General features: G+C 35.2%; 1 protein-coding gene across 5 annotated transcripts in view; it reads right to left on the bottom strand.

Moving 5' to 3' along the window:
* Positions 1-2,851: 2,851 nt before the first annotated feature.
* Positions 2,852-16,134, bottom strand: part of PKIA (cAMP-dependent protein kinase inhibitor alpha) — an 88,939-nt gene continuing 75,656 nt past the window's right edge. For all 5 annotated transcript variants that reach the window (XM_054561792.2, XM_002819196.6, XM_003777270.5 and 2 more), the window contains 2 exons: positions 7,517-7,694; positions 2,852-4,323 (listed from right to left, as the gene is read on the bottom strand). In XM_054561792.2, coding sequence (XP_054417767.1) covers positions 4,244-4,323; positions 7,517-7,667 — 231 coding nt within the window. In that variant the 5' untranslated portion in view covers positions 7,668-7,694 and the 3' untranslated portion in view covers positions 2,852-4,243. The remainder of the gene's footprint in view (positions 4,324-7,516; positions 7,695-16,134) is intronic.

Here is a 16,134-nt window from a genome sequence, read left to right as displayed (position 1 = left end):
ATCCCCTTTGCCCTTTGGACTGAAGAACTTGCCTGGATTCAGGCTGAGTGCTGTTTGATGCCTACTTTCTCCTGAGCTCTGCCTTGGTCTCTGTTTGGTCATTACTGGCTGTGTGATAAAAATGAAATGACGGAAAGAGAGAAACACTAAGAGAAAAGAAGAGCTCTCTTTGCTTCTTTACCCTAAAAATTTACCCTTAATGCAGTAAAACCATGTGCGTTACCCTTAATGCAGTAAAACCATGTGAGGATTGCGTATTGTTCCTGACTCATTTCAAAGCCTTGCAGTGGAGTGGGCAGGGTGGGTGCATCAGGAAGCCTTGAACTTCTAGATCCATGGTTCTAAAGTGGTGGGGGTGCAGGTGGGTGGAAGAAAGGTATCAGAGTCATGTAGAAAGTTATTTTAAGAGAAAGAGTGTTTGTGTATGAATGTATCTATGTGGGGGGTGGGTAGAGGGTGGGTACTGTAAAAACTTTCCAAGAATTCTGATAAACACCTGTCTTTCTCCTGACTGAAAGTCACCTCCCTACAGATGAGCAAGTAAGAACCACAGGCATGGTATTGGGGTTTGAGATCTAGGAGGTGGGATGGTTCTGGTAGATGACAAGGACCAGGAAGTGGGCTACTCAATTGGAATGGAGTTGAAAATGATTAGAATAAAGGCCAGGAAAGAGTGAAGCTGGAGTCCTGGGTTTGTCCACTGCAGGATGACTGAGGCATAGAATTTCTCCTTTATCACCTGCAGCACTCTCTAGCACCAAGTACATAGTGTGAATTCAATAAATACTCTTAATAGACTGTGTACATTTCAGAAAAATGTGTTACTTTTAATTATCAATTATGTGAGCATGCAACATTGCTAAATACAAAAGCCATACAAGCTCACAAATGACTTCAGAGACTGCCACTCTTGTAATTAAAGAACAATTTAGGGTCTATTAAGACATCATAAATCATAGATCCTTTCCTATTTTCACTTGATGACTACACATTTTCTCCCTACTACTACTACTACTACAGGTTTCACTTAGAAGCTTTGCTGCCCGGCAGTTACATTTCTTTATCCATTATTGTTTCCCTGAAGAGAAATAGCAGTATCATTCTCTTCTAAAATGGTGCATTACCACTGTATCTAAGTAAGACTCAAGTATAGGGCATTTACCATTGGCTGTTCTGGGAGTATTATCTAAGAATTGTATTTCAATGTCTGTTATTTATTGGAAAAATATTTCTATGAATTTATGATAACAATATGTTGCCATAGAATGATTACAATTGATAAAAGGTAAATTTAACAATTTCATGCTTGTTGCAAATAAGTCAAAAAGCCAAAGTCCCCATGTTTGTTGGTAATTAAACAAAATGAGTAACATGAAACGTAAAAAATATGAATCATGCTGTGTTTACAGACCACATGCCAGAAAAGTATCTTCTGGGAAATATACCCCCCAAATAAGACATAATTGAATTTCTTTTTTTAAAAAAAGATGTACTTTATGTGACCTACTCATATCTGCTATTACCCATCCAGGGAGCCTTGAGAAAGGCAATTTCTCCTTCAGGGATTCAGTTTCCTTCTGTAAAATATGGAGGATGAAGAAGTTCCTCTCTAAAAGTTCCCTTACAGCTCTGCAGTTGGCTCTAATTTTATGACATGTGCACTGGAAAGGTCCTTGGTGACAAACATGGGTTCAAATCCTAAGTTCATCACTTATTAGCTTTTTAAGCTTCTAAAGGTTATATTTTATTGAGTGCTTATATTTTAATCTGTGAAACTGGATAAAAATACCACTCTAATAGAATTGTTTGAGGATCAAATGGGAGAATACGAGCTGCAAAGTCATTAGCATAGGAATAGTTGGTTAATAGGCATCCAATGCCTGTTACTAAACCCAAGGCCCTGGTTTCCTACCCTTTCCTTCTCTCCTTAAAAATTCAGATCCATGTGTATTCTTGACTTGCAAATAAAGGAAACTAAAATAAAATTTGAAAGATGCCATGAATAAGCAAAATGTATAGGATGTGGACATTTTGGAAAATTAATTTTTATCTCCCTAGCTTGGGAATGCCTTTGGGTTTGAATATAGCAGACAAAGCAGTAGTAAGAAGTCAAACTAAATCCAAAGCTCCATATAACTTTGCAATTTAGCACTATTTATATATTTAAAGACAAGCATGGCACCACATGCATTAATAATAGCATATCACATAGGAATATAAACCCTCCACATAGACTCAGCACTGGTTCGAAACTTTTCAAAATCACATAAAATCAGATTGGAATTTCACAACCTTAAGAAAGAAGAGAAGTTTAAATTCACAAGAAACCTATTAAAATATTAAATGAGGATACTGAAAACTGACTGTAGGGGTTCGATGGTTTAAACAGTTTGCCAGGGATTGCCTAAAATAACCCTAGGAACCTCTTTTCTCACTTGTGAGTCTATCGATAGGTGATGCGTTTGAATTTTACTGGGCATTTTGGCCCCTGATGGATTAGACAGAAGGAAGCATTCTAAAATTTAATCTTTCCTCTTTCTGCTCTCGGAAAGGCTCACATTATTAATTTTTTTTCTAGTAATATCTGATTGAGTACTAAATGCAACCCATGCCCTTATTCCAGTCAGTTGAAATGCCCTGTAGAAGGAGAAGTGAGCAGACTTACCTTTTATCCTGTATGTAATTACATAGAAGCGCTGAGTTTCTGGCACAACCACACAAATTACCTACTGAAATGCTGCTCTACCTATTTCACGTGGAAAGGTATCTAAGCCCTCAAGGACAGCTAAGTGGGCTCGTTATTGTAAAGGGACTCCCATTGTCTGCTATTTGTCCAGTAATTCATGAACCATTGGCATATTACTGGTTCCTTATTTATTACCACTGACAAATGATTTCATAATACTGACCAGAGGGATTACACAGCTCACAAAAACTTTCCATATAAGAAGCACGATGTTAAAACACAGCAGAGGCCATCAAACACAGTATTAATGAGAATTTTGTTAGCTTCTAATGATAATCATTATTGTATCAGAATGCAATTCACACTAATTATTAGTAAAAGTTTACAAACATTAAAAAGTGCATAATAACATTTGGATCTGAGAGGGCTGAAAAAAGACATGAAAACACAACACCAGGGCTTTACTTTTGTGATTGGTGTCCACATGATTGCAAGGAGATTACTTTCTCCACCTGATTCAGCTTAGTGAAGATAAGTTGTCCTCCAAATTTAAATAGTATCATACAGCATTGTGAGAAATTTGATTCCATAGAACAAAATATTTCCAGTCCTTAGTATGATTTTGGCTTTTCTTTTCTACCTTTCCAATTGTCCAAAATTCTCATAAATTAAAAAATATATATATATTAGGTGGGAGAAGTTCTCCACTCGAGAATAAAACAAATTTGACAGATTGAATTCCAGTCTGTGCAGACACCAAACAGACTGAATTCAGGTGATATTCACATTAATGGATATTTTCAAATGTCTGTATAAAAAAGCAATGGAGTCTTGATGAATCTGTTAGATTTAATCAACTCAACACACAATGAGCAAGGGGAAAGACTGTGTTTTAAAAAAGGGTGTTCTATCCTGTGTACACCACCACAGTATGGAAAACTAAAATAAAAAGACAGCCCTTTTAAAAACGAGTGGTATAAAAATTCACAGTAATGTACATCATTTTGTTTTTCATAAGCAATCAGAGAAGGGGGCAGTGCTGAGCATATATATTGTACAATACAAAACAGTGTAAATAACACAGCAGTAACACACAGATACGTAATGCTAAAAACAGTGCTTTCTGGATCTTTCTTTTACTGGGTGAACACTTGAGCCAGAGATATTTAAACTCTGGGGTTCAATCAACCCTTCGCAATTAGACACAATTAAATCCTCTGACATTGTGAGGGGCCAGATGCTACAGGAAGAATCATCATCTAGGTCGGTGCTACTCTCTATAAGCATTTCGTCATATGATCAAGTGAAAGGATCCATACAAAAATGACGCCCAAACACAAGCCACATGATTTCAACCATTGCTAATGAGAGAGGTAGGGAAAAGTCTGCCTGCAGCCACAGCCTCTGCCCTCATTTTTAACATAATAATGAGCAGGTTCCTGCAATGCAGAACAGCCATTTTCTTTTTCCTCTTTTCACTCATGGAAACAAATGCATTCCAGACACTCCTGGAGATTTGAGACATTTTCAGGTGTGGTCGAGGGTCAAAGTGGGGTGTTAGCTTTCAGATTTTGCTGCTTCTCCCTGGGCTTCCCCACTTTGTTCTGTAGAACTTCGTTGTGCATCTTCTTCACCTTCTGCAAAAGAAAAACGAAAACAGAATAAAGGCAAAATAAAAATGATTGCTTTTATTTACCAACTCTCAATATGTCACATTGGTAACTTCAGAAATACTAAAGAGGCCTGAAACCCTCGAAGGAACAAGTATATTTTCTTGGTAGTCAGTTCACCACTAAGAAAACAGCTTAAGTTTTCAAGGACTGATTAATTCTGTGAACTTGGGACAGCATGGCTCAAAAACAAAATAATATTCAGATTTTCAGAGTAGTTAGTGATCAGCTAAGCTTTGGATAAATAGCTCAGAAATCTCAAGGCCAGGTCATGTCACTTAGATATAGTTTCACGGGTTGCAGAAATCACAAATGTCTTTAAGTAGAAATCAGAAGTGGGAGCATGTTTACCTTTTATGCCTGATTGTCTTATTTGAAGAAATATTTTAAAACTGCATTTTCTCCTTTTTATAGCACTTGATGATAACCCAGCTAATTTCTCAGAGGTTCTATTAGTTCAAAGTAAAAGCAATAGTGGAAAATGAAAGGACACTATGTCAGCCGGCCAGTCCCTTGTCAAATAGTTATAATGGCCTCTGGTCTGCCCTTACAGAACATGTGCACAATTCCAATAAAACCACCCTCATAACTGCATCCTCAGTAGCAATCTTAGCCAGTGGTATGGCAAACATTTCAATGCTTTCACTCCATATTAGGTCACTTTATATAAGTGCAAGCTGTTGGCAATTCTAGACTCAAAGATTCAAATATCTGCATGTGGTATTTGGTTATCAGGCAGCCAGTATGGCTTGGCAGACAAAATGTTTTCAGGTGTTGCAATAATATAAACAAATCAATATTTGCTAAGGGTTTGTTATCATAATTCAAATAAAAGCAGGTAAGTCGGCTGGTCTATTCTTTGGACCATAATGTTATAAGGCAGTTTCTCCTCTACTCTTAGCAAGTACACACAAAGCACCTCACCATACTGCAACAACATTAAATCTTTAGGGAAATTAAAACCAATTCTTCTACATAAAAATATTTTCTTCTAAAGCAGTACCAAGGGTATGACCAGACATTATATATAATTTTCTTGCACTATTTTATTGTGAGAGGCTCGCATGATGTGCAGATGGCCTGGTTCTGAGATGTGTAAATTAAGCATGCAACAAGAACCTGGTAAACAGGAGAAGCTTTTGGTAATCAAAGAAATGAAGTCAACTTAGGGCATATGTAAGACAGTAGAATATTTCAGGATGAAAGTGATTGTATAAATACAAGATGAGGAACTTGACTCCCATGGGGCTTGGGACCTTCTAGGTGTCTGAGGACAGTTCGCAGGGCTTAGCATTATGCTGAAAACATAGAGACTGTTGCTAAATAAATGCTTGTTAACAAACAAAGGTAAACATGAAGCAACAATATTGTTGAATATAAACTAAAATGAAGCTGAAACATTTACGAATTACAAAAAAATCCTCACAATTCTTAGTGACATTGAATTTGTCATTACATATTTGCCATTTTTTCTATTTTAGATCTTCATATTATACAGTTATTAGTTTTTTGTACTTAGAATAAACAAAGTTATTGCTTTGCATACTGTTCCTGGTTTTGGACTTTAAAACAGAAAATGTTGCAAGAGCCTAGTGAATTGCAATTAACATGCAAAAATATTTAGAAAAGAAGACATTTGGAAGTATAAAGATAATTTAATTGTTTTAAATTATTTAATTATAAAATAATGCATATGAAATTATTTTATTTATATTTATTAATATTACATTTTAATTTATTATTTAAATAATTTATAATAATTTAATATGTTTTCAGGAAAATAAAACAGTCTCAGGGCTAACAATTCTCAACTTCAGGAAAAATAGAAAAAGAAGAAATTAAATTGTACTATGAATAAAAATGTCCTAATATTAAGAGTGGCTAAAATTAATGCAGACTATTTAAAGTAGCATATTTGTATGAAAAATAAAATATAAATCTTATGCAAGACTGCAGCAAAAATGTATTTATCCATCTCATGTTACCAAATTGGAATAATTCCCTATACAGTCTTTCTCAGAGCTGTTCTGGGAAGTAACTACTGGTAGCAATAATAGCACAACAATGAAACCTAAGATATACACAGGTCTACATATTCCAAAGTGGTGATGTTAAAGTTTTATTATTAATCTGAATTTGAAAAGACCAGTCTGGGAAATACTGAGCTTTAGCCATTGAATAAAATACTATCCTTATATATTTTGAAGTAATGTTGCTGAGTCATTTCATTAATCTATGTATACATATACTCTGACTCAGTTTTCTAATAATCTAAAGGTTTTACCTTAAAAATTCTAACAGCGAAGACATATTGAATAATTAAGAGTCAGAAACTGTGATAAGTGCTTTCCATGCACATAATATCAGGGTTTCCCTAATCGTGAATTCTTTTTACTTTTAAAGGTTATTTTTACACAAGTCTTCTCAGGGAAACACATTCAGCTTTGATATCTGCAAAAGCTATGGGTGGAGGAACTATCAGGGGACTTATTCTAATACTCAGAAGTAAAACTGTCAAGTTTTTTAATCCATCAAACTTGTTTTTCTTTTTCATTAATGAAGATAGACTCCTTGGGTAAGAATTCAAGGCCCAGTAAGGAGACAAATTTTTCACAAACCCATTCTATCTGGAATGGGAAACCAAAGACCCTTTTACCTAAGACTTACTAACGTAACAGATCATTTTACTTCCATTCTTAATAAAATTAGCCCTGGAGACTCCTTTTTACTAAAATTGTTCTTAGAATTGAAGTCTATCAGAATTACCTGTGAATCTTGTTAAATATCTATCTAGTAAACGTTAGAGGTGGCCAATATTGTCAAAGGTAGGAGCTCCAACTTTGTTAAATACTGTACATAAGCAATTTCAGCTTTTATAGAAATTAGGATTTAAAAAAACACACCATGTGTTTTATTGATTGCATCAATAAAATCAGATTAAGGATTCTGCATTTGAGTGGGAAGCCTTCTAAACAGACATCGTTGAAAATAGAGCAGGAGTGATTAAGAGATTAGTCTCAGACTTTCATCTTGCCTTAGATTGTTTAAAACTCTTTACATTAGATTACTTTCAAAGATGGCTTTTCGTACCTTAATCCCACTTAGTAAAATGCTGCAAATCATTCCATGCTCATAGAGAAATGTGTGCCAGATGACTTACCTGTCTTGTTGATATCAAGACCTGCTAATTTCAAGGCTAATTCATTGCTGTTGCCACTTGCAGAGGAAACCAGGATATCATGTATTGCATTTCTTCTACCTGTTCTTCCTGAAGCAATAAAATCTGCATATGTAGTTTCCACATCAGTCATTGCTACCAAATATCCACATAGCAGGGACTACAAAAGAAAGGAAAATTAATAGGTGAATATAATGGTAGTCAATGCTAAACATTTAACAAAGACAACTGTTAAACTACCGACCTAGTATATGAATGTGAAACAATTGTCGTGTTTACAGGTTCACAAAACAAATAATGCCTTTTCTGGTCCTAAGTATTTAGATCAAAGGTCTGGGAACCTTTAATGTACAGGGCCTGATAGTACATATTGAGGCTTTGAGGGTCATATGATCTCTATCCCAACTACTCAACTTTGTCCTTACAGTACAAAAGCAGCCATAGCCAATACGTAAAACAAATGTAATAAACTTTATTAACAAGAACAAAGAATGGGCCAGATTTGGACTGCATGCCATAGTTTGTTGACATTTAGTTTACATTATAAAATTATCTTTCTCTAATACCATTTTCGTCATTCTTCAACTCCAGAGAGAACTTGAGATCAGGTGGGGGGTGTTAAGTGAAAAGTGGTTTATCCTAGGGGTAGGCACTAAGTGAGAGTATTGTCTGTACAGTCTGTTAATGAAATGGGCCAAAATTCAGTTTGCTTTTTATTACCACTATGCACCATGCACCGGCAATTCTAAATATTTTCAGTGATCAAATACTGCTCCCAGTCCAGAAAAACAGCTCCCCACGTTCCCCTTGATAAGTCATTACTTGGGAGGAGTAACAAACACTGTTGATTAAATCTTGGAAATAAAATGTCAAAAGGTACAAAAACTGATTACTCAAAACCCTTTCATTTCTATCATTAAAATGGCCATACTGCCCAGATTCACAGATTCAATGCTATTCCTATCAAACTACCAACGATATTTTCCACAGAATTAGAAAAAAATTTTTCTAAAATTTGTAAAGAACCAAAAAGAGCCCAAATGGCCAAAGCAACCCTAAGCAAAAAGAAAAAAGCCAGAAGCATCATGCTACCCAACTTTAAGCTATACTACAAGGCTATGGTAACCTAAAACAGCATGATACTGGTACAAAAACAGATGTAGAGAACAATGAATCAGGTTAAAGAACCCAGAAATAAAGCCACGCTTAAAGCTATCTGATCTTCAGCAAAATTGACAAAAACAAGCAATGGGGAAAGGACTCTCTCTTCAATAAATGGTGCTGGGATAACTGGCTAGCCACATGTAGATTGAAACTGGACCTTTTCCTTTTACCATGTACAAAAATCAACTCAAGGACTAAGTCAATTTCAATTGATTAAAGACTTAAATGTAAAACCTGTAAAAACTCTAGAAGAAAACAAAGGGAATACCTTTCTGGACATAGGCCCTTGCAAATAATTTATGTCAAAGACTCCAAAAAGAATTGCCACAAAAGCAAAAATTGACAAATGGGACATAATTAAACTAAAGAGCTTCTGCACAGCAAAAGAAACTATGAACAGAGCAAAAAAACAAACCACAGAATGGCAGAAAATAGTCTCAAATTATGCATCTGACAAAATTCTAATATCCAGAAGTGAAAAGGAGCTTAAATCAACAAGCAGTGGCTCACGCCTGTAATCCCAGCACTCTGGGAGGCCAAAGCAGGTGAATCACCTGGAGTCAGGAGTCCGAGACCAGCCTGACCAACGTGGTGAAACCCCGTCTCTACTAAAAATACAAAAATTAGCCAGTCCTGGTGTTGGGTGCCTGTAATCCCAGCTACTCAGGAGGCTGAAACAGGAGAATCACTTGAACCCGGGAGGCGGAGGTCACAGTGAGGTGAGATCACGCCCATTGCACTCCAGCATGGGAGGCGAGAGTGAAACTTCGTCTCAAAAAAATAAATAAATAAAATTTTTTTAAAAAGCCAAAAGCAAACAGCTCCATTAAAAATTGGGCAATGGATATGAACACACACTTCTCAAAAGAAGACACACACGTGGCCAACAAGCATACGAAAAACTGGCCAACATCACTAATCATTAGAAAAATGTAAATCAAAACTACAATGAGATACCACCTCACACCAGTCAGAGTGGCTATTACTAATAAGTCAAAAATCAACAGATGCTGGTGAAGTTGCAGAGAAAAGGGAACACTTTTACACTACTGATGGGAATATAAACTAGTTCAGCCCCTGTGGGAAACATTTTAAAGATTTCTCAGTGAACTAAGAACTACCATTAGACCCAGCAATCACATTACTGGGTATATACCTAAAGGAATATAAATCATTCTACCATAAAGACACATGCACACGTATGTTCATCAAAGCACTTTTTACAATAACAAAGACACGGAATCCACCTAAATGCCCATCAACAGTGGACGAGATCATGTCTCTTGCGGCAACATGGATGGAGCTGAAGGCCATTATCCTAAGTAAATTAATGCAGGAACAGAAAACCAAACACTGCACGTTCTCACTTATAAGTGGTAGCTAAAAACTGAGTACAAATGGACAAAAAGAAGGGAAGAATAGACACCAGGGCCTATGTGAGGATGGAAGGTGGGAGGAGGGTGAGGATCAAAAAACTGTAGGGTACTATGCTTATTACCTGGGTAATAAAATAATCTGTACACCAAACCCCCAAAATATGCAATTTATCCATGTAACAAACCTGCATATGTACCCCTTGAACCTAAAATAAAAGTTGGAAGGTAAAACAAACAAAATTAAACCAAAACCACCTCATTTGTAAAGTTCTCAATCTGGAAATTCTCTCCCCTTGTCACAGCCACCTTTTCTTTTTCTTTTCCTCTTATACTCAATGAACCAATTCTTTATATTGATGCTGTCTTTAATTCCTTGAATCACTTTTTAGTTTCCTCTAGGTCCATTCCTACGTGAATCAGTTACCCACTACTTTATGTAGTTTTTTTATTAGCATCAAGAAGTCCCTTTGATCTATTGTTATCTTTACTTTCGTACCTACACTTCACTGCTGGGAAAACACTATAGTATATTTTCACTGATCTCAGTACTGGGTGGCTGAGTGTTACCAGAAAAAGTCACAAAATTGTGCCAATTGGCTCAACTAGAAATTTCTGGCTCTATTATTAGCATACACTTGGATGGAGTTGCTCAGAAATTCTTCTGTTCACCTCTAGTTGACTCTTCCTTATGCTGTTCTCTTTGGGAAGGATTCCAAACCCTTTCCAGTCTACACACCAGACACCACCTACCTTAAGAGATGACTCTGCATTTTCCTCTGAGAAGATACAGGACATCTGTTACAAATTCTCTAAAAATTCTTCCTTTTTCAAACAACATTTCTCTGTATAATCACCATTCTTTCTTTTTTGGATGAATTGACCTGCCTTTTTAAGACATGCTATTGATTTTATTTCCTTCCACCTCTAATGCCATTACCCACTGCTCATTAACATGACACATGTTGGAGAATATATTTTCCCTCATTTCTCCCCTTGATATCCATGTCTAATCACTTGCCAGGTCATACTGATTTTTATTTGATGCCAGTCATATTTAGTCCCTGTAAAACACAGGAAAAACATAGGAACATGCACATCAACCAAATGCTGAGTTTTTCTATTCCCTAAATTTCTCCATGTCCCAACCTATCCAAAATGCTGTGGTAAGTGTTACCATTTTGCCTTTCTCAAAGGCCTTTCAAGCCTGCTGCACAGCCTATAGAACACATTCTGAATTTTTTAGCATTTCTTTTAAAGCCTTCCACGATCTGGAAAGGACTCACTTTTTTTTTTTTTTAACTTCAACCACTTGCTCTCACACATGGTATGTTTTAGAATAATGAGCAATATTTTTCCAGAGCTTCTCTGCTGCTGTGCTGGTTCAAGTCTGTTACTCCACCTGTAACAGTTTTTCCCCAACAAACTTTCTTGTTAAAGTAGATTTAGCCCTCAAAACTCAGTCAAACACCATCTTCTCTTTTACCTAATTTCCCTATCTCTTCAGGTAGCGATCTACAGGTTTGATTTGTACCCTACAGGGCACTTAAATTCTAACTAGCGTTATAATTACTTCTCCTTCTCAATAGATTACTGCATTTTGTTAATATTTTAATCACATACAATTTCTGGCAGAGTTGTTTGCACATAGCCAATGTTAAATAAGAATATGTTAAACAGAACTGACGAATGAGGAAGAAATATATTAATCACCTTTTATCAGTGGCCACAGAAAACTTTCCTGCTTCCTGATTGTACTAAATTACTAAATCCTAAAAATTCGTCTACTTCAGTCTAGAAGTTTTTATAGATGAAGAACCTGAGTACCAGATAATTCAAGTGATCTGCCCATATTCACATAGTTAATAAATTAATCTGCCCATATTCACATAGTTAATGAATTAAGTACTTGGAACTTAAGTCTGCAAAGTTCCTGCCCATGCTTTTTACTTTACCAGGCAGCCTGTCCTATGAGTAAGTCAGAGTTTGAATAAAGTTTTTGGAACTTGGAATAATTCAGTGTTATTAATTGTAAAGATATTTTCATTATCTGCATTACCATTAACCAACACAGTATTTGGTTTCTGCATTACTTCAAAGGTTTAGAACTGAACATGCACATCAATCTAGCAAATACATCTTATAAATATTTAAGGAGAGGTGGAGTCACAAGAGATATTCAAGCTCTTTTCACAATGATTTTCACTCTTAGTCTCTTTCTATGGCTTTTAAAAACATGGGCTTAGGCCAGGCATGGTGGCTCATGCCTGTAATCCTAGCACTTTGGGAGGCCGAGGTGGGCGGATCAAGAGGTCAGGAGTTCGAAACCAGCCTGACCAACATGGTGAAACCTTGTCTCTACTAAAAATACAAAAATTAGCTGGGTGTAGTGGCGCACGCCTGTAATCTTAGCTACACAGGAGGCTGAGGCAGGAGAATTGCTTGAACCCTGGTGGCGGAGGTTGCAGTGAGCCAAGATTGGGTCACTGCATTTCAGCCTGGGTGACAGAGCGAGACTCTGTCTCAAACCAACCAACCAACCAACCAACAAACAGCCTTAGAAAAAGCACAAGTGCTATTATTTCTCATCTGATAACAATGCTGTAAAGTAGGAAAACAAATCCTCATTTTTCAGATGGAGAAAATAAGTCTCAGAGATTTTAAGTAACCACTAAATCATACATATTACCATGACTTAAACTATGGGTATATGTCTTTGGGTTTTGTTAAAGGGCATTGTACTTTGCAGTAAAGGTCCCTGTTTTTTTGCCATTATCATTTCTAACTGCCATAATAATACATATCCTTGTAGGGGTTTATATCTAATTCTCCTTGCTGAAAATAGTTTTTAAAAGATTTGAAATACCAAAAATGAGGCAGAGAAAAGTGGTAAAATTTTCCATGAGAAGGTATATATAAAAGAAAGTGTCTTGTATTATGATTTATCTATGTGGGAATTTTAAAAGATCCTGGTGGCAATTCTACTTATACAAGGGTAAGCAACAACTTAACTTTGAATTTTCATTTAGTGTACTCCCACGTAATGAAGACATAAAAGTATATTGTGCTTACTTTTAAAATCTTCATATATAGCTTTCATTTCAATTGAATGAAAGACAATAGAGACAATTGTGAGAAGAGATTATTCCTGTAAAGTTGAAATATATTTTTAGTTCCATGTGCATCCAATTCTGCACCTTCAAAGTAACATAGAAACTAAGCACTGGATATCCAGTTACAGTAGCCAATATAATTATTATAATAGAAATAGCTATTACTATAAAAGTAATATTTCATTGCTTATTATGTTTTCTTTCCCTAGACAATAGATCTATTTTCCAATAAAAGAGCAATAGCTAACAAATAGCACACACCAAATATGTGAATGAAGGAACACATGCAATTACATTTTTAAACAAAATATATATTGTATACTCCAGATTTTCTCTATGATTATAGTGCTTTTAGTGAATTCCCCTTAAGTGCTCAAAAATAGATATTTTTACCTGCCTGGTGGCTATTTTTTTTTCAGTCAAGCATTTAGACACAGGTCTTCTAATTTAGTAATATGACTCTGAGAGACAAATATCGTTTACGTCAAGCATACCTGTATAGACGACTTGTACTTTTGCTTTGAAATTCTGGAGAACAGCCATAAAAATTATGTTTGACAGATATTCACCCCCCAAAATTACAAAATTCAAAAAAAGTCAAATAAATGTCAGCAGCAGATTGAAGTTTAATAGACCAGCAACTAGCACATATTCTGACTTTATAAAAATAATCAGTAAAAAATCTGGAAAACTTATTAAAAGTAGACTTTGATTCTTTACTAGAGTTTCCTGTCTATGTTGCTATAACTGGAATTTTCTAGACATGACCAAATGATAGTATTGAATACAGGCAAGGTAATATGGTGTTACTTTTTTGTATTCAATTATACAAAAGATCCAATTATACTAATATTCAGCCTTATGGGATAGGGAAAAGAGGGAAATGGACATTTTATTATTTAAATACTGAACTATTTAACGTTGTATTAAGTTTTAAAGCATAAATCTCTAAAACCTGACATCTAAAAATTTAATCAAAATCTATGAATTAGAAATAAGCTTGCTCTTTTCCCCATTCTTAAAACAGCCTCACTCTCTTACTCTTTAGCAACAGAAGCAATATTGCTGCTCTACAAATTCTTTATATAATGGATTTCAAAACTGAGACTCATGATCTGTGCTGATCTTTTCCTTTTTTGTGCTATCTTTTCAAAATTCCATACACACAAATTATTTGAGAGAATAAAGCATAAGGTATTACTATAGTAGAATTTACAGATTTAGATAGATTTCAAGAGGCTATGAAAACCATGTACTTACGTCTCCTACGTAAAACAAACTGAAGTGTTCCACATCGATGGATTCTAGAAGTTGGGCCTATGATGTTGCTAAAATGATTTTTATAGTGACATTGAGTCATGAGCCAAATGGTGACTGGATAACATGCTAATTTTACTCCTGTAAATGGGACACATGAAATGAGACTCACAGACTTGGAGGAAAGAATGGAGAGAATGTCATCAGCATGCACTGAAGACTTCTCTTTAATCTGAATACTATGACTCCCTTTAAGTAAAAAGAAAGAAAGAAAGAAAGAAAGAAAGAAAATTCCCCTTTTTCCACTATTACAAAATGCAATTATATAACTTCTCAACTTTGACTTTGTGAAATCATGGGAAGTATGTTTAAAGACCTTGAGTAGTTTACTATGTGTTTAGTGCTTGGTCTACATTAGTATTTCTGAATTGTTTTGGTCTCAGATATCTATTACATGCTCAAAAATTATGAAGAACCCAACTTAGCTTTCATTCTCCAGGGATAAATCTACCAATATTTAACATATGGGAAATTAGAAAAACTGAAAAAATTAAATAATTATTAATTCACCTCAAATACTATGAATAAACCCATTACGCTTTATATAAATATTTTAATGAAAATAAAATATATTCTCCAAAGCAAAAAAAAAATAAATAGTGACAAGTATGTCACTGATTTACATTTGCAGTTCTCTGGCTTAATTTTGCAAATGTCTGGCTTAATGAAAGACATCTGGTTTCTCATATTTGCTTCTGCATTCAGTATCTCTTAACATGTTGTTTTAGTTGAAGTATATAAGAGAATCTGGCTTAACAGAGATATTATTTTTTTTAAGCTGGAAAAGTGAGGAGAATTTTAATAGCCTTTTCAGATAATTGTGGCTTTTTTTCAATGTGGAATCTAAAGTCATATGAATATGCTTTCCATACTCTGCCTTTAGAAAGTTCCCATTGTCTTTCTTGCAGTTTGAAATGGTCTTTTGTCCACGCATTTTTTGTCTTTTTCTTTTTTTTTTTTTTTTAACTATCAGACATTGGTCATCTGGAAAATATTGGTACACTGGGTTATGTAAATTTCCCAAACAGTAGTACATTTAAATACAATATCACATTTGTTGGCAACACAACTATCTCATCTGAAAAGTCTTTAAGAATTGGGAAACTGACAAGTTCACAGGGGCAGATAATAAGATTTCCGAAATTATAATTTTTGTTTGAAAGTTCAGTTTTTTTCTTTGGCAAAAGATACAGTTAGATTTTGCTTTCCTAGAAGTGACAAGCTCACTTTGTTCATTTTCAAGAAAATCTCTGCCAAATGTTCAAGTTTGAACAACTACAGTTTGCCTATCACTTGTTCGTTCAAGTAAAAATGGTGATCCATGAAAATAGTGTCTGGCTCAGCTCTCAACCCACAGTTGCACAAGGTGCTTTACTTGTGATAACCACATGTTTGATACACAACAGAAGTGCTTCATGAGATGTCCCATTTCATCACATGAATATTAAAAACATGTGTACTCAAAGGTCGAGATTCAAGAAAATGATTTTTTTTTTTACTGCTTCATCAAGTACATTCTTAGGTAAACCTGGAACTAAAAAAATACTAATTGTGAGTGTTTAGGGGTGCAGAATACATAGATCACTAGGAGAGTTCAGTGCCACTGACTTGCTTAGTGCAAAAGTGCCAGCAG

This window comes from Pongo abelii, chromosome 7, assembly GCF_028885655.2.
Source record: "Pongo abelii isolate AG06213 chromosome 7, NHGRI_mPonAbe1-v2.0_pri, whole genome shotgun sequence".
NCBI classification, from domain to species: Eukaryota; Metazoa; Chordata; class Mammalia; order Primates; family Hominidae; genus Pongo; species Pongo abelii.
This window is presented reverse-complemented; position numbering and strand designations above follow the sequence as displayed.